Raw genomic sequence first — 20038 nt, forward strand, 5'->3', positions numbered from 1 at the left:
AAGAAAAGTTTTTGACATACACACACACGCGTACTACAGACACACGCAAACGCACATGGTTGTGAAGTAGAAAGCAAAGCTCGCCCACATTTCTCCCCATGTAAAAAAAAAAAAAAAAGTAAACATCAGTGAAAAACTAAAGAAAATTTTCAAGGAGCAAGATCGCTCTGCGCAGCCATCAAGTGTGTATCACGATGTATCACGAAGACATTTACAGGGAAACAAATACTGATATATCGGTGGCGACTTGACAACCTCGGGAGCAGCTTTCGTCTGGGACACAACCCTAAGGGTGAGGACATTTAGATTCAACTTTCCAGCAATACAGATATTATACAGCCCTAAACTAACCATGTGGATCCGGGTAGTACTGTACTGATGTCTGTGTTTCTTAGTTGAATATCTGTTTAACTCAGCTGATACCGTCTCAAGAAAAAATAATAATGATGTGATACAGGGCCGTTGCGGAAGTAAAGGTATAAAAAAACATAAAGGTATAAAGAGCAGAAGGTGCACCGTGAAAGGCATACCCTGGCGATCTGTTCCTGGTACTGGATATAAACGCGTGGTGATGAGGTATAAATATGGTACGTTAGCCCTTCTTTATGCCTCTTTCATACCCTTGAGAAGGGTTGGAGGTATAAATAGGAAATTTGTACCTCTTCTATACTCTCCAAAGGTATATATCTGAAGCAGAAGGTACAAAAGAGCTATAAGAGCACATTATTATACCTGATTTATACCCTTTTTTTCTAACAGTGTAGTTTATACCCTAGTGGAGGTATAGAATTTATACTGTTTCGTCACATAAACTGTACCTCTGCAGAGGTATATTCTAATCCAGTTTGCGACAAATTTTTAGGAGAGGGAGTCGAAATCACATTTGATGAGAAGAAAAGCATTTCTTTTTTTTGCTTTTTCACACACACTCACACATGCAAACTATTTGAGAGCAACGCTCGAGTACGCCATACGAGTCCCCATATAAAAAGAAATCTAAACTAAAATAAAAAAGAAAAGGTTCAAAGAGGAATACCCGTTCCGCGAGTTTGGTAGTTTGGATCGACCAGGGGCGGATCCAGGGAAGATCCTCGGGGGGGGGGGGGGGGGGGCACTGGAAAAAAAAGAGAAGACGGGGGGGGGGGGGTCGCTATGTAGCAGGAAAATCTGCCGGAATGGGGGTAGAGGTATGTCTCGGAGGGGGGTGCGGGGGGTATTTTTGCAAGTACAGGTACACTAAAACACAGTGGCGGTCCCAAGAAGGGGGTGGGTGCGTTGGGGGCGGTCGCCCCTCCCCCCCAAAAGCATAGCCTGGTCCAGTTTTCGCCTCTTTCCCTGTGACACTCTCAAGGAGAGCGAAGATGGCGCACCCCCGAACTTGTTACTCATATACCATATAGTACTCGGCAGCTGTTTCCAGTGGACCACTGGAAACAGCTGCCAAGTACTATGTGGGCGGCTCGATGCTAGCTAGGTCGACATGAATGCGGTTCAGGTAGAGTACAACAGGCTTTATGCTGGGCACTATACCTAAAATGGATTACCAGTGATAGGATTTCGTGCGAGAAAAGGTTGAGCCCGTGTCCAGAACCCCTCCCCCACCCCTCGCACCCAAATGGATAGCGACTGGCCAAAGGCTCGCAGACGTCGCCCCCCCCCCCCAAGGTACTTCGCTGGGACCGCCCCTGGTAAAACAGCTACTTTTTACTGTTAGTCTACTCAAGGTGCGAGAATGTTTCTATTGAAGACTGGAGCGTTGTCCTGCCCTCCGCTGTTCAATAGAAACTTTGTGGCAGTTTGAGTAAGCAAGAACATATAAAATCGCTAAAGCACCACCATTGTTAGGGATAAGACTAATAAACGACAACAACAACAACTATTTTGTGATTATGACTGCGCAGCTTCATCCACAAGAGACGAAGATACTGGACGAAATGAACTCGTTACCTGTAAAGTCACTCTGCAAAAAAGTAAATATAAGTTACTAACGAAGTTACAAGTAATGAAAATGAACTTGAAGTTCCTAAGGTACCTTCGAAAAGCAACTGATTACTGTCAAATTACTTGTTACATAATATATACACTTTTTAGTTCTTGACCTTTCTATACATAATTAATCCAGATCTTATTCAGATCTAAGACGTTTTATAATAGTTTTGATGTACGAAAAGCATACCAATATTTGAGATGACGAAAGAAGCGTACTTCTTTAGGGAGGAATTTGACGATTTTGATCTGGAAATAAGGTTCTTCAACGGTGCAGAATGCAGCCATGGAAAGCTTAGGTTCCATGAGTTGTCCGCTACGCACATTTCGTAGAACCGCACCATGTCTTAACTTTGCTACAGTGCCCTCTGTGATTATAAACACACTACTATGATGAACGTCACCTGACTCTCCTATAATGTACGGCCAAAACATACTTTGTTGCTTTCACCGAGCAACAACAAAGGACCGGTGTCAGACGCGCCGTGCACGTACGACTGGGGCTGCCGTCTCATTAGAGAGGGAGGACGCAGCTTGCGATGTGTGTTGGCCAGAATCGAACAAAAAGGAACTGGGAACTTACCCCAAGTTACTTTGAAAAGTTTGCTAAAGAAGGAACGAGTTCCTCAAGAAGTTACTGGAGTTCAGAAGCAACGAGTTAACTTACCGGACATCGTAACGCAAACGTGCAATACTGCACTTCACACAAGACCTGCACATAACTTTAATACATGTACTCAACTTTTTTTTCTATCTCAAATACTTTTGGATATGATACATTGTTTGAAATAGTTTTAAAATGTCAGCATTTAGTGTCTAATTTAAAACACTTTTTACTTTGATTGAAAAATAAAAAATATGGAGATGTGATGGTCCTGCCAAAGGTCGGGACAACAACAACAGATATATTCTGATGATGAAGTGGGGAGGTTTTCCACTCTAGGAGTGGAACGCTACCCAATGGCTAGGGGGTCTAATATGAGTGGTGACAATAATGAGTGATGACGATGAGAGATGACGGGAGTGATCGGAGCGGCGATGGCGATCCTGATCGTGATCGTGATGGTGGGAATGTCCGAGAGCGCTGTTGGGGTCACAATGAGTCCTTTAGGCCTGTCGCCTCAAAAAAGCCAACTACACGTAAGGCCGCCCTGGAGTGGGCCGCGGTGTCCCAAGGGCCGAGGGTGCTCGACAAGTTGAAGGGGCAGCAGCCAAGGGTGGCAAGCTGTGACTGCAGTGTACGCATCTCGTTGATATAGGTCCGACAGCGGTGGAGTATGTGTTCTACGTTGTCAAGTACACCGCACTCGTTGCACATAGGGCTAGCCTCACAGCCTAGCTGGTAACGACAGAACGGAGTGAAGGCCACATTCAGACGTAGCCTGTGAATGAGTGACTTCAGAGGACGAGGAAGCTTTGCAGGCAGCCGGTATGACAGCGTTGGGTCTACACTTCCCAAAGATGACCTAGTTGGAATGTCGTGTTGCCACTGTAGGGTAGACCAGGAATCGGACAAATGCTTGAGGGGGGATCTTCTGTCTCCTCTCGAGAGTATAATGGACATAGAAGGCCGTTGTTGATGTGCAGCGGCAGCGACAGCGTCGGCCTCGTGGTTCCCAGTTATTCCGCAATGCTCCGGAACCCACTGAAAGACAACGGAGTGGGAGCGATCTTGAAGGGACCTCAGGGCGCACAGGATATCTATCACCACTGAGGAAAAGCAACCGCGGATGCCCATGTTTTTAATGCACAGGATAGCTGCTTTGGAGTCGGTATAAATTACCCAGTGCCGCCGTTCACAGTCTTCCGCATATGTCAAGAATAACAAGATAGCATAAAGTTCAGCGGATGTCGATGAGGTGCGGTGAGACAGACGACACCCACGTGTAACGGACTCTGATAGAATGGCAAAGGATGAAGATGAAGTGTCCCTAGTCGACGATCCATCCGTGTATACAGGGGTACTGTTGCAGTATTGAGCCTCGATGAAGTCAAGGGTCAGTTTCATAAGGATAACATCAGGATAGCACTTTTTGTTGTTCTTGATGCCGGGCATGGAGACAGTGACAAGCGGCGATGGCAACGTTCATGGAGGCACTTTGGGTGCTCGACTATGAATTTGGGGATATTAGGTCTGAATGATGTTACAACAGCATGAACCGTCGCGTTCCGTCTAGCGTGAAGCTTGCGAATCAGAGAGTGACGTTTATCATGGGCACGTAGACGCAGATAGTGGCGTGCAGTTTCGCAAGTACGGAGAACCTCAACCGGAGAACCTGGTCGGGACAGGCTACCCCAGAACACGTGAATAGAAAAGAAAGCTAGTAGAAAAACAGAACAAATGCAACCCCAAGATGACCAAGAAGCATAACAAAGAACAAGAAAGGTCCAACTAATGAGTGATTCCAGTGAATGAGTTTTTTTTTCTGTCTGTCATCATCATCGTCATTATCATCATCAATGGAGTCCAGTTAATGAGACAATAGTTCAAATGACTGTACCCCAAATACACGAATGGCCCTCGACGCACTGCGCAATGTACTTGTCCTTAGTACAGTAGATATCCCGGGGAACCTGAGTCATTTTTCGTAGATGAATACAGTTTGGAGAAACACGTTAGGTTTGGTGGATATGTGGCATAATGCTGTGCTGGGCTGAAAAACATGGGTGTTAATGCTGGGGGATGTAGAAGTTGTGGTGTGTCAAGATAGTACCCTCTCAGTAATGCGCTACTACTTGAGGCATTTGGTACAGCATTAGGACTCTACTCAGTTGCTTTTCTGTTTGGGGCTTCTGTAACTGGTCCTAAACAGCCTTTGAGTACCTTGTACGATCTTGTTATAGATGAACAACAGAAAATACATAAATAAATATATATAAAATTTGGGCGGGCACGGTCGTGTCCGTGCCATAGTGTTTTACGTGAACGCGTCACGACTTCCGATTCTTTCTCCTTTGCGGAATGTTAGTGCAAGAAATACGAGTCTTTGTTCATTTATTAATTCCATTCATTAGTCATTTATTATTAGAGGGTAAGGACTCGCTGTGCGCGCCGGCAGTGGAATTTGCCTCCGCCGCTAATCTTCTTCGGCGCTCCCGTATAGCTCTCTCGATCGCTCGGTGCTGGACTTTAGGGGTTTGTTGGGTTCCTTCCGAGACGCCCTTTCTTCTGATTGCTGTTCCCTTCGATTCTAATCATGTTTTAGTTTCGTATATGCCGACTTTCTGGCAAAATTTTGATATTTTAACTTTGCAAATTTATAAACATTTGGTTATTCTTGTTGAAGCAGATATCGTTTAAGGTCCAGGTAGCACCCCTGCAGCGCTTTCCAACGACACCTCGATCGGCGTCCTAGCTTCACGCGTTCGCGAGATAGACTGCCCGCAATGTACGCGTACCCCTATATTTCCGTTTCTCTCGCACGCACCCGCCACATTCAGACCAATGACCACAATGACCAATGACCTTGTTAGCTAGAATCCTACACGTCTAAACTATCTGGATTTAGCCGGTTGGTTGCTATCGGTTTATTACTCACCGAGTTCGGCATTATTTCGTTGCATCGTAAATTTTGACCTGGCTACCAATCCGAACTTACAGACGTTTTCACGTAAAAAAAGAGAATTGGATTGGACTATGACGAGGTAGATTCTGTACGTGGTGCTAGCACAGTGAGTGTTGCATATGGGTAGACCGAAACCGAAACTGCTATTGTCATGATGTCATCGTAAACTTCATGACTGTGGGAGATAATACGGCCAGTTACCAGGGCTGTTACCTGAAAGTCTGGTGAAAGTCAAATAAATCCGATTGATTTGATTTTTTTATTTTTTGCAACCCTGCATGCATGCAATCAATCAATGAATCAGCTCTCGAGCACTCGTAGCGGTTCGTCGTCGTCGCCTCCTCTTTCTGCCTCAAAGGCGCGAGTATGTTAAGGGCAACCTCCATGGAGCGAATGTACAGCGAAAAAGCTGCGAACTTCGCTCAGCGTCGGACGCCCTGCGCGAGGCGTCAAAAATGTGAGCGTCCGTCGCCGATCTGCCCATGCCAGATATTTTCGCCCAGCGTCCGCGATTCCGGAAGCGTCAACTGCGGATGAACCAATCAAAGTGCTCTTCCGCTACGAATCTATGCCAGATCGCCTGCACGTGGTGGTCTCGTGAATCATCGTCATCGTCCTCTTCTTGCAACTGGATGCTGTCGTCTGCTCGCTGTTCCACCAACTGCATCGTTAGAACGTGTGACATTGTCCGCCAAGAAACATGTTTTCCTTTCGCAGTAGTGAATATGCTTTTCGGTACGTTACTGGGCGCATCTTTTCAGACAGTTGTTGGATTTAGTTTAAAAATTTGTGACATTAAATGTACTTTTTCGATCAATTGATTTCACTAAGCTTTCACCTTATACCCTGGCAACAGTGACATCACAGCATGACTTCCCGACGCCGTCCGCTGGTTTTTCGCTCCGTGGAGCTGGTGCCGGCGAACAACTGGCGGCGGAACGCGCGTGGCAGTCTGCCGCGCGAACTTCGTTGCAAAAATTCGCTCCATGGAGGTTGCCCTTTACCCACGGCAAAATGCGGATCGTACCATGGGTCCTATTCTCGTCAAAGTAAAGCGTGCATTACTTTCTCTGCAAGCTATCATTGGTCGCCAATGATACCTTTTTGCAGAAGTTGCCATGTGTCGGGTATTTCCGGCGCGCTTCAGAAGGACCCCAGGTGGTCGAAATTATCCGGAGTCCTACTCTGCGGCACGTGCAGCATGTCTACACACAAATAGGCTGACACAGCTTACGTATAGATCTACTCCAGTCAGTCATTGGTAGACGCATTGTCATTGGTCGCCAAGTGAAGAAGCCGTGAAGAAACGGCACGCGCATGTGCCGGATCGCGTGGCTCAGTGGTTAGCGCGCTGACCATGTCACGCTGAGACTGGGAGGGACCAGGTTCGAATCTCAGTGGTTGTGGTCCCGGTGGAAATGTGGTTTTCCCTGTTTTTTCCTCAGACTCTTTCGGACATACGTGGGCACAGTTCCCATAGAAGTCGGCCCAGGACGTACACTTTCTCCCAGAGCATTAGCCGTGACGTTGCCCTCCTCTGTGAGGCCGACAACGGCAAGCCGTTTCAGGACCACCACGCGCACGTAGAGGTGGATCCTGAATCCTATTGACATTTCCATTGTCACATACTCACAACATGCAGACGTTCGAGGCCCGTCTGATGACCGGTGGAGCCTGACGATAGGACCTCTTTGGGTGGATGCAGAGTCGTAACAATATATGCAGTACTATAATAATGTTTTTTACACGTAAGGCGAGACAACCTACGTAATGATACTAATTAATACTACAGTAGTAACTCTTATTTCCTGACCCACGTTCAGCTAACATTGAAAGGCTTCAAATGAAACCATTCTTAGCATTTCAAGAAGAATTTCCCAAAAAATTTACAGCCAACGGCTGACCTGTAAAGCTACCACATTTAAGCGCGTTTGGCGATAAAGCCAATTTTATCGTTTTCTTTTCTTTTTTTTGTGCGTGCCAGAAAAACCAAACTCAACAAATCAAGAGGGAGGATGATACGATCCTGAATGATGGTTTGCTCAAGTCTATATGTTACACACTCTAAAAGTAATAAAATGGGGAGTAACTGCAGCTTCTAGTCCCCTAGACTACAATTACTTCCCATTTTAGTCCCCTAACCCTGACATTGACTCCTGAGAACTGGAAATTGTCACTGAACTTCACAAATGGTCTTCTGAATGCCACAGTCTATACGTAAATATGTGCTCTTGATCAATCTGATGGCATAAGGCTGTATTAATCGGCCAACTTAGCAATTTTCCACCCACACAGAGTAAGAAACAATTCGCGCTTCTTTCTTCGCAAATTGCGCCCTATGTATGTCGCAGGATGTTATATCACTCGATATATCACGGTTGACGGTTTGATTCAAAGTGAGTGAGTGAATGAAAAAGAAAAAAAAAAGAGGAAATTGGGCACGACCAACATGGAAGCCGGCTACTCCATTCCGCGTAGACAACTCAGGAAACATACACTACAGACTCAGATACAAATAGTCGTCACACAAAATCAGAACAGTCAAAGTGTTTTTATGCGTGCACACGAATTATGTATCTGGTGCTCTTATAGAACAGAGCGTGAAATGCAGTCTCCACTCTGTGACATTTATTTACTCCCGTGCATTTACTCCCGAAAGGGATTATTTTTGTGGCAATGCATTTAGTCCCGAAAAGGAGGAAAGTAATACTTTTTTTTTTCTTAGAGTGCTGACGAAACTTTGTTTTAACCACCTTACGTGTAGGGGAACGAGTGTGTTACATTGCGAATATCTGCCTCATTCGGGAACCTTATAGAAAATGCGAAACTGTAACTATGTTCATCATCGTCGTCAGTTCGCGCAAATCACAGGCAATCGGCAATCGGTAGGCAAATCGTATTGGCAGATGTATATGTTGACAAAGAAAAAAATATTTTGATGCCATTTCTTTGTGGTATACAACAATAGTGACTTGAATCCTACGCCGGCAGAATCACTCAGAATAGACCTCTACCCTGGAAACGTCATAATGACGTTGGTAGACAGACTGAAACCGAAACAAATCGGAAGGGGAGGGCTGGGTTCCACGAATGGGCACTTGTTCGCTGCCTCCTATTAAGAGAAAAGTAGGACCGAAGGTCACGTCCCTTTCAGGTACCATTGTAATCCCTTCAAGAATGTGGCTTTAGTGCGCGACCTTGTTCGCCCCTATAGCTTAATTCGAGCATGCTTCAACTCTACCAAATTGGTGGCGCTGTCGAACACTATGACGTCAATTGTTTACAAACAATTCAAAAGATGACATGCAGTTTGCTCGCGCTCAGCCACGTGCTGGTGCGCGCATCTCAATCACACACACAAAGATCAGTGATCTCAATAGCTGCGTGAGGGGGACGGTGTTACGGGAGCACATGGGGCACAAGCGTAACCACAAGGCGTAACCACTAACCTCCTTATCTTTCGCTATGCTTGCCAATTCTTGCCTGTTGTCCCGTTTCGTCCACGTGTTCGTGAACCTTCCATTTTTCTGTAACCGGTCTGTAGCCTAGATCACTACGTTCACATAATCCCCTCCACACTCTAACAAAGCAGCCATTCACTCCGGCCGTAAAAACCCGTACGGAACCTTTCTTCCCTCCGGGCTGTTGACCCACAATTCGCATGAACCTTTAAACACGTCACACCTAACCCTTTAAATACCATGCCAATGATGAGGACGGTGCCCAGAAGAAGAACAGTCTCTGTTCGAAATATCGGCGGCTTCTGTCCTGAGACAACTCCCTTCCTACACTAAAGCAGTGTACTTCAGGGTGGCGAATAGTGCGCCTTCTACATCAAGCCGGGTTTCTAACGGGACAGAATGCCGCGGGGGAATGGGAAGTTAGTTTTCTGAGGCAGAGCAAGAGAAGACCCAATTCGTTCGTCGATCCCGACGTTCGTGATATGGCACTGCTAAATGGGAGCGATATTGTTGACGTCTTACCTACCCCACGGTGCGCCCCCGCAGACAGACACTTGGGGCCCCTGCTAGACGTTCGAATTTGACATTGCATCAATTAATTCGTTGTATGCTCTCGGTATATCATACTCTCCCACTGGTTGTAATCCTCTGCCCGAGCTTGGGCCTCACAGTTACAAGAATAAACCTCTACCCGACAAACGTCATCATGACGTTGGTAGACAGACCGAAACCAAAACAGATCTGAAGGGGAAAGCTGGGTTCCACGAATGAGCAATTGTTCGCTGAAAGAAAGTAGGGCCGAAGGTCGCGTCCCTTTCAGAGACCATCGTAATCCCCTCAAGACCGTGGCTTTCGGACGCGACCTTGTTCGCCACTAGCTTTGAACGTAGTTCAACTCTATCAAGCTCGTGGCTCTGTCGAACATTATGACGTCATTTGTTTACAAACAGGTAGAGGTCTATTGGCTGTTTATATTTTCGTAGTTTGTCGGAGTACCTCTTCAAAACTAACGTTTATTTTGTATGACCAGCACAAAAAGAAGATTTGCCAGAAGATTCTAGCCAGTGGAGTTGAAAATACAGAAGTTTTCTTTCCTGTACAAAAAAACAAAAAAGAAAGAAAAAAAAGAAGAGAAATCGATAAACTTTTTTCATCTTACTTTGCCTCACGTTTCCCCTAAATCTGTTCCAAGAGTAACAGCGCGCCACAGATCACAGATATCCCCAACTGTTTGACAGGTACATGTCTGTTTTCTCTCCGAGCCAAAGAGTCGCACGAGGCCCATGAGATACCAATTAACGGACGTGTTCCCTACTTTTGATTCTTTCCCGATTGAACGGGGATCACTCCCTATGGCGTGTCGAGCGGCGCACGTGCGACGTGGGGGATCTGTCCCTCCCTCCTTCCCTCTATGAATGGGGGGACGTCCCGATTAAAATGTCTGCCATCACTCGTGGTTTCATCACTTTGTCGGGTGATGACGACGCGACGAAGTCCCTCACCGGAGACTGCGGTCGTGGCTGCCGTGGACGTGCCAGCGGGTATCACTTGCCACCCTTCCTCGGACGGATGTGCCTCCTTCAAGCGGCTACTGGTTCATAGGCCCATACAACAAGTCATTAAGGTGAGTCTCTATGGAAACGCTTTCATCCCCATTTTGTACGAAATACCTCGCATTTGTAATTTAAAATTGTAATTAGGTAATCGGTTGTAACTTGGAAATCTGGAATTTACGATGAGACACGCGATCGAGGCCGAGGGATTTGTTTCAAGTCGGCTTGGTATTTCCTTAAAAAAAAAAAAAAAAAAAATAGCCTGATACGTAATCACAGTCGGCACTGTTCCCGGCGGAGTTCATAAACAAACTATAGTTTCTTAAGAACGTATGGCAATAGCGATGGACGGATCCATCGCTATTGCCATTCGTTCTTAAGAAACTATAGTTTGTTTATGAACTCCGCCGGGAACAGTGCCGACTGTGATTACGTATCAGGCTATTTTTTTTTTTTTTTTTAAGGAAATACCAAGCCGACTTGAAACAAATTCCTCGGCCTCGATTTGACATGCGCTTGTCATCATACTTGACAAAATCACGCAACTGCAGACAAGTAAATAAACTGCAGAAAGAAGTTCCATAGTTGAAACCATTGGCAGCATTCCTAATGAACTCGGTAAATGAGTAATTTTTAATGCTTTCTATACATTTCTGTGGTGGTGATGATGATGATGATGTTGATGGAACTGGAGCAGTAATCGGCTAGGCTCAGGCGGGCAGCGTCACGACTATCGCAGGAGAGGGGAGGAAGGGGAATGTGCGTCCTGGGCCGACTTCTAATATGTCTGAAAGCGTCTGAGGAAAACCCAGGAAAAACCCCAGACAGCACAGCCAGCCGACTTCACAGAACTCGCCCGTATGGCACGCTCAAGGTCAACCACGTAGCTCTGTCTCAGGATTTGCTGAGATCGAGGGCCGTTTGCCTATTTTGTAATGCTTTGCTCTCGGTAATAACATAAAACCACCTTTGCACATTTTGGGCAAGGCCTTCCTTTTCACCAATCACGAGGCAGAACGTCATTCTCAGTGTCGTCTGCGCAGAGATGTATAAGTTACTCGGAAGAGGTAATTAAGACCAAGTAGAATAACATAAACCAGAAAGTAACTTAGTTACCGAAATGCAATCCAGTTACAGTTGTAGAAAGGTAGAAAATCCAGCGAACCGGTGGGGAATGAACGTAAATCAGCAGACAGACAGGTTATGTTGGCGGCACGTAACAAATTACAAATGTAATTTATTACAAGGTAATGTTACACACAAGTTAAAAATGTGACAGGGAAAGCTCAATATTTTTGATTAGCTAGTAAAATTGCGGTAAAAGGGCTCGGGACGACGTCTGGTGGGAAGTGATCTCCAATATGTCAAGCAACAGTGATCGATGTTCCCGACTGGCTTGCTGCTACTGACGGCTACGTAACCGACTTCTTTTAGACCCAGTGTTATGCGCAGGCAATGTAGTTTTGCCACCGCACTTGACCAGCAATGGGCTGTTGGTTGCGTCGTCGACACAGCGTTGCCCGTAATTTTCAATTTTTATTAAAAAAAACATCAGCGCAATTGTGACGAAAATTGTGACGTAAGAGTACTGAGGACTCCCAGGCTATAAATAAATTTTCTGAGATTGCAGCTCTACGTACTACTTTAGGGAAGTGCCTCAGGACGAGAGCCGCCGTATTTTCCAACAGAGACTGTTCTTCTTCTGGGAAGAATATTACGCACATTATTATGTGTTATAATATTCTAAATGTCTTCTGGGAAGAAGGACAGTGTGCAGATGTTGCAACGTCTCCCACAACGGCAAAAAGGCAAAAGCGGACGCGAGCATCAGGCGTAACCCAAGACAGGGAGCGATGTGTCGTGTCATCTCCCGCATCATACATTTAAAAGTACTGTTGGTCATGCCTTAAGTTCATAATTTACGCAATGAATTAGGTGACACAACTATATTTCTCAACAAGGTAACTTACATGGCGAAACAGTACACTTGACCAGAAGTAGCACATCTAAGATCGATGTTAAATTGGTGGCTATACGTGGTACAAGACGTGGAACTCATCTGCATAATTGACTCAGTGTGATGAGTGCTTACACGAACAATTACAACCTTGTTTTAGTATGCCATCTTTTACATGATTGCTAGAACCTTTGCCAAAGTAAGTACCTACAAGGAAAATGAAAAACATGAAAGTAGTAGAAAACACTCCACCGTTGGAAACAGACTGAAATTTACGACATAATCGTTAAACCGCTGCAAACAGTAGCAACTCCTTGAGCACAAATTACAGGCAAAATGTAATTAAGCTACAGTAACAGTCATTCAATCTTTAAAGTATTTAAGTATACCATGAGCGTATCGTGCGGCGAAGTTTTGTCAACGGCAAGCTATTCCCATCATGGCACTACAACAGGGGTCTTAGATTGAGTTGTGGGCCACATTGACTTTGGACCACGTAACACAATGCCAGGGAATTGACCGTAGTTACCATAATATGCCCTAAAATACCATAAGAGTAAAAATATATTCACATACACAAAAAAGGAGCGCGGTGTAGTTTTTGTGAAATCGGATGGTGCGTGCAGAATTCATTACTGAAAACACTTCACTTGGGAAACAAGAAAAACAAATAAGCTGCCTTTCCCAATCGGGTACTGAAAATATGAGAAACGATCCAAGAAAAATCGTACTTGTTCAACATGATTATGACAGTGTTCAGAAGCACTGAAATTCTTTGTTGCCTTTGCATGTTGCAAAGCATGAAATGCTTTGTTGTTGCTTGAACTTGAAAAAGGAATACGAAAATAAGACAGAAACAGCGAGCTAACAACTGGATGGTGTCGTGTTTCTACTTTAATATGACTACAAAAACAAAAACAAAAAAAATTGAAACACAATGGCCCTCGTTCCGTCTCTATTTGTTTCTTGTCTGCAGCGGCTGCGATGCGTCTGGTGTGAAGCAGGCTTGCGGGGCAATGCCTGATGAGTGCGGGGGTGGTCAAATTAAAAAAAAAAAAAATGCTGCTAAAATAAAAAGTGTTTCGATGAAACTTCGTAAAATAAATATTCAAGGGGCGTACTATCAAATGCAATATGTCTCATATTTTTATCAGGACCACCTCAGCGTGCAAATGACGGCTGAATATGTGGCAAAATTCATGATTTTTTTCGCTGCGTACTCTTCCAAGTCAGCGAGCCTCAAAATATTTTTAACGCGTTCTATGCCTCCTAAACGCAGCGTAAACAGTTTAAACAGCGCTAAACATTAAACAGTAACAGCGTGAAACAGTAAACAGCGCTAAACAGTTATAGCTATGAAAAAATTGCGGAGTTCCATAAGAAATTCCAAAAGTTACCGAAATTTCAGAGTTTTCTCGGGGCATAAACTATCAACATTCAACGGGTCTTGGCACTATCCAGAGTATTATGCTTTGCCTTCTCCCCGAAGAGATGTGGTTGTAATTTGCGCAAAAGCTATTTTGTTAGAATTTGTTTCGACAGGTATAGGTTACATGTCAAATCGCAATCGCCGCAAAATTTTTGCGGCAAAAATAAGCCAGGAGTGCGTTGGCTGCATGGGAACAATCAACTACAATTTATTTGAAAGAAAGAGAGGATGGTCGAGGACAGTGTCTGGGACGTTTGACATCATGGAATGACCCATTAGTTAATGTGGTAGTTTAGTAAAGTGCACACGAAGGCCAGGTTGCTGTGGCCCTAACTTGTTGAGGTTCATGACTTATGAACCTCAACAAGCATGTATGAGCACTTGTTTTGGCTGTTGAGCATGCGATCGCTGCTCGTGCGGGAAGCGCTGCCATCAACAACAACAACATAGATGAATGGATGATGATGATGATGTGGGAGCGTTGCCAAAGCTATTGAGAATGAGCCTGAAACTCGTACTCAACTTCTTTTTTTCTTTTTGCAAACGGGCTTAGGGGCGAGGCATGATTCTGTACAAAGGTTGGTCTGAGAGTGTATTGTAACATCACAGTTTAAATTTCTTTAACCCGATTGATAGCACGAAAACCGGCGACGTTTTTGAACGGAGCTGATTGAATGACACCTGTATGTAAATTAGATCATCCCTCCCCCTGTTTCAGGTGACTGTTGAGAACGGCGCTTTGACTGCGACCAGCCCATGTGGTCCGCTGTCCCGGGCAGTCCGTCTGGCACGTGATTGCCACGAGCAAAATGCCCAGTTGATTCGTAACGCGGAGGGACACTTCTGTTTCCTTACGACACGACCCATCGCCGCGGGAGAAGAAATTAAAGCGTGGTTCGGCATGGACCTCATGCTCGAGTTGGGCATCCCTATCTTGACGCCCGCCCACATACAAGGTACGCACTCGTACTGCCACTCTAAGAAAAAAAGGTATGATTTTCTACCCATTTCGGTAGAGCTGCATTGCAACCGCATTTCTACTCCAACCAGTTTTACCTTTTGGGTATAACTGCAGAGTAGAAACAAACTACAGAGTAGAATCTGTCGTTCTACCAGCTTGGGTAGGAAATTCTACCATTTTCTCTTAGAGCAAACGTGAGAGAGGAGGAAGGGAAAGGGACGCCGCCGCTTATACCCGCGGGGGAGAAGTCGCGTGTGGATTGGCACGAAATGGTAGAAGTACTATCCTTATGCAACTTTGGGCAGGAAATTCTACCTTTTTTTTTTCTTAGAGTGTAGTGACGTCACTAGGCGTCCTTATGTGCTGAGTGTGAATACGGTCGCGAAAGTGCCGTTTTATAGTAAACCTTTTCTCGTCTTTTTTTATGAACCTTGGAATCTATGAACCTATTTCTTTGGAGAATTATTCTTGAAATTAAATGAACGTTCAACGGCTCTAGAAAAAAAATGATGCCAGGACAAGTAGAAATTGACATTACGTAAGTGCACATTGGAACAAAAAGAACGCAGTCCCGGTGCGCAAGAGAGCTTTCAATCTCGCGGGTCAGGAATGCTCTCTCGGCTGCAAGTCTGCGAAGTCACCCAGGTCGTGCTGAAGACGGGGAGGTGGTGGGTTCGAATCCTACCACTGGCTGTGCTGTCTAAGGTTTTCCGAAGACTTTCCAGACGAATGACGGCGCAGTTTTCCCTGAAGCTGGCCCAGGACGCATACTAACCCTCCTGTCCGCAACTCCTTCCTGCTGTCCTCTCTACAGCTTTCCACATCTGTACGCCGCTCACTGCCACAGTTGCTTCGCGGCGCTAACACGGAATAAAAAAAGTGTAGTAGTAGTGGATCGGGTTACGGGTGCACGTCAACGCAAAGTGATGTCTCTCATGTCGGTCCGACGAAACTCTGGTCGAGCTGTCTGATTCCATTTAATCGTAAAGTATATCGTCGCAATACTGTATCACGCCTTGTCGTAACAATTGCTTTCCCTCGGGTTGGTGTTCCGTCTTTTTCTTTTCGAGTGTGTAGGTATCATTACTGTCGCTATTACCAGTGCAACAAGAATACCGTTCTAACGCAGGGCACCAGTCGTACGTCTGCTTACGCTGCGGCCTCAGCTTCCAGGAACCAAATCCCTTAAAGGTTCATATGTTGGTGCAGGACTGCGATTCGAGAAAGGGCCATATGTGCATCTTTTGCGGCAAGCTCTACTCCAGAAGGTGGGTGCGTTTCGTTCATGCTGGCAGCGTTCTTACGGCTCATTTACAGGTACGGCCTCAAGATCCACGTGCGGACGCATACCGGTTACAAGCCCCTGCAGTGCCGCTTTTGTCTCCGCCCCTTCAGCGATCCCTCCAACTTGAACAAGCACGTTCGCCTGCATGCCCAGCTGGACTCGCCCTATCGGTGCAGACACTGTGGTAAAGTTCTGGTGCGAAGGCGAGATCTGGAGAGACACTTGCGTTCACGACACCAACAGGGGAATACGAAAGCGAGCTAACATCTCAGGTCAACTGATAAACCGTCCTTCGTCCGGGAAAGGTCTTGGGCCACGTAGAGCAAAGTGCCTGATTGCTAGAAACCAGCTACAGTATTTCCTTCAATGAAGAATGGAATAACTTTGCATCTCGAGTTCAAGAACTTCTGCAGTCAGCGTTCCGCCCTTCGGCGGGGCGGAGGCAAGCTCCGGCGCCTATAGTGGTCATCTGCTTCGTTATGTACGATGAAAGGAGATACGTTTTGGGCATCTCCTAGAACGTTCACATACATTTGGAATAAACTTTGGAAGCGACGTCCTCTCCCCAATGTGAGTGACAAGCGTCGGGGTGACCACGTTGTCCTGTACAGCAATCAGAACCAATAAAATTTTACTGCTCCAGTTGTACCTGTAGGAGCTACCCCACGAAATATTGTTAGGAAGCGCCTTCTGAAGAGGTTGAGGATGATATCTGGAGCACGAGCGCCAGCGCTCGGGTCTGTCCTTCCTGGTTCTCTAAATAAACTGGTTCTACCTCCTGGACTTGCTATCCAGTTACTTAACATTGTGGTGGAGGTGCTCTTCGATTCCCCCTTCGCCGTGGAACATATTGTCCGCAAGGATGCCCGAAGGAGTAGTAAACGCTTCTCCTCCTCCTACGCCGGCTCCGCGTTTCCTCTTCCGCCAGCGAGATCCTCCAACGTTCTCCGGCAATGAGTCCCGGGATGTCGAGGACTGGATTCTCCACGTTGAGCGTATATGCAACCACAACAACTGGGATGATGCTCTCCGCCTTTCCAACATCCCGTTTCACCTCTCGGGTACGCCACTCACCTGGTAGGAAAACAACGAGGCTTCGTTTGATCCCTGGGGTACATTTAAACGCCTGCTAACGGAAGCCTTCGGGAATAGCGAAGAAAAAGGGCTAAAGGCCAAACAGTATTTACAAACGCGTCACCAAACTTGCGGAGAATCTTTTACGTCCTACATGGCTGACGTTTTGCAGGTCTGCCGTAAAGTTGATCCCTCTATATCCGAAGCAGACAAGATCCATCACCTTCTCTAGGGGCTACTGCAGATCTCCTTCAGTGCCGTGGCTCTCCACAAATTCGCTAAGGTTTCTGAGTTCAGCACCGCTTGCAAACGTTATGAGGACCTACAACGGCAACGTATCCTCCCTGATCACCCATCTCCGTTTTGGCACATCTGCACTTCCAATAGACCATGCTGCGCTGGTAAATCTCATCGGTGCCATCATGCGCGAAAAGCTCACCCTTATGAACACGAGGACAGTGAAAGGCCGCTCGTCCACTACTCAGTTCTCTCAGCAGTCCAACGCAGAGAGTCAGTGGAGGTCGCCCATCCAAGGGGTGCTTAAATCTGCAGTTGCAATGCCGGTTACACCCACACCGGCTGAACAGAATCGGCAGTCCTACGCGGAAGTACGCGCTGCGATTCCGGCTACACCCTCTCCAGATGAAACTGCCGTCCAGTCTCTACATTATGACTTTGCTCATGTCTGGCCTTTGTTACACGAGAACTCATCTGATACTCCCAGTCGTCGACCACAAAAAGCACCAAGCTGCCCTGCCGCCAGCCGACTTCTCTGGACTCATGCATGTCCCCAGAACTTACAGAAGATCGCTGAAGATCGCCAGGACCTTCTTTCACTTCTACGCGAATGAGGACATCTTTGATATCACCGGTGGATACCCTTGGGTGCTGCAACTTCGTCAAGCACAGGATCACGACTACCACTGAAAACGCTACGCACAGTCGACATTACCGCGTTTCTCACGCTGAACGACAAGTAATTCGTGATCATGTCACTGACATGCTCTCTAAAGGAATTATTCAGGAGTCGTCCAGTCTTTGGTTGTCACCCGTTGTTTTGTTCAGATAGAAAGGTGGCAGGTGGCGTTTCTGCGTCGATTATCGGAAACTGAATAGTGTTACTGCAAATGATCAATACCCTCTCCCGAGAATCGATGACACTTTAGACTGCCTTCATGGAGCGTGTTATTTTTCTTCTATGGATCTCCGTTCCGGCTACTGGCAGATAGCTGTAGACAAGCGCGACAGAGAAAAGAGAGTGTTCGTTCCCCCAAAGGGCCTCTATGAATTCCGTGCAACGCCCTTCGGGCTAGGTAACGCACCTGCAACCTTTGAACGTATGATCGAGACGCTACTTTGTAACTTCCGCTGGACCTTTTGCTTATGCTACTTGGATGACGTGCTCGTTTTTTCTCGCACCATGCAGGACCACATTCACCACCTCCGTGAAATTTTCGACTGTTTTGGCGACGCGAAAAAGTGTGAGTTTGCAAGTCAGAAGCTCCGTGTTCTTGGACACCTTGTCGACAGAAACGGTATTCACCCTGATCCTTGCAAAACAAGGACAGTTCAGAACTTTCCTCGTCCGAAAAACACCAAAGCGTTGCGTTCGTTCTCGGGCATGTGTTCCCACTTCCGCCGCAAGGCATATGCCGACATTGCAGCTCCTCCGCAGGAACTGCCCTACAAGGACTGTACTCACTCAGTACACCAATAAACGATGAAGCTGAACCAAATATTTGCATCTTGATATTGCTCAAAGTATGTACAACTAGCATAACATAAATGGGTAGAAATCCAGCGAACCGGTAGAATGTAGGAAGGAGTTGCCTCAGGACAGAAGCCGCCGATATTTCGAACAGAGACTGTTCTTCTTCTGGGCACCGTCCTCATCATTGGCATGGTATTTAAAGGGTTAGGTGTGACGTGTTTAAAGGTTCATGCGAATTGTGGGTCAACATCCCGGAGGGAAGAAAGGTTCCGTACGGGGTTTTACGGCCGGAGTGAATGGCTGCTTTGTTAGAGTGTGGAGGGGATTATGTGAACGTAGTGATCTAGGCTACAGACCGGTTACAGAAAAATGGAAGGTTCACGAACACGTGGACGAAACGGGACAACAGGCAAGAATTGGCAAGCATAGCGAAAGATAAGGAGGTTAGTGATTACGTGGGGAAAATTCCAGAACCAGGCAACGGTTTTTTTTTTCTTCAAGCACGAGCCCCTCCTTCAAAGCAGTGACCGACTTAGCAATATATTCACAAATCCCATACAGGTGACATACCGACGCGCAAAAAACCTGGCAGACTCCTTGGTGAATGCCAAAATGAGCAAAACAGGCACCCCGTACACGGGAACACGACCCTGCAACCTCCCGCGTTGCAAAACATGCAAGCACGTTCAACACGCTAACTCCATCAAAAGCACTGCGAGCAATTACACCCACCCCGTTAACCACGCATTCACATGCACAAGCTCCAATGTCATATACTGCATTGAATGCGGCGACTGCTCTATGCAATACATTGGTGAAACCGGCCAACAAATGAACAACCGCCTTACCGGACACAGAACCGACACGTCCAACAAATTCCTCAAAGCAGTCGCCGAACACTTTAACGTTCCTGGTCACAATTTTGACAACATTAAACTATATATTCTAGAAACCGGGTTTAGATCCACACGTGACAGACGTGATAGGGAGTCTTATCTCATATACAAGTTCAACGCTCTTCACCCGTCCGGTATCAACAAATCACAAGGCACCCT

General features: G+C 46.2%; 1 protein-coding gene across 1 annotated transcript; it reads left to right on the plus strand.

The window, feature by feature from the left end:
* Window positions 1–14794: 14794 nt before the first annotated feature.
* On the plus strand, window positions 14795–16840 carry LOC135399525 (PR domain zinc finger protein 13-like). The gene is made up of 3 exons (XM_064631270.1): window positions 14795–14908; window positions 16043–16181; window positions 16231–16840. The coding sequence occupies exons 1-3, from the start codon at window positions 14854–14856 to the stop codon at window positions 16460–16462; spliced, it is 426 nt and encodes a 141-aa protein (XP_064487340.1). The 5' UTR covers window positions 14795–14853; the 3' UTR covers window positions 16463–16840.
* Window positions 16841–20038: the final 3198 nt, after the last annotated feature.

Source organism: Ornithodoros turicata, chromosome 7, assembly GCF_037126465.1.
Source record: "Ornithodoros turicata isolate Travis chromosome 7, ASM3712646v1, whole genome shotgun sequence".
Lineage (NCBI taxonomy): Eukaryota > Metazoa > Arthropoda > Arachnida > Ixodida > Argasidae > Ornithodoros > Ornithodoros turicata.

Coding starts and splice junctions, on each gene's coding strand:
- LOC135399525 (XM_064631270.1), top strand. CDS start 14,854: ATGGACCTCATGCTCGAGTTGGGCATCCCTATCTTGACGCCCGCCCAC. Junction 14,909..16,042: donor GACGCCCGCCCACATACAAG/GTACGCACTCGT, acceptor GTTCTAACGCAG/GGCACCAGTCGTACGTCTGC. Junction 16,182..16,230: donor GGCAAGCTCTACTCCAGAAG/GTGGGTGCGTTT, acceptor GCTCATTTACAG/GTACGGCCTCAAGATCCACG.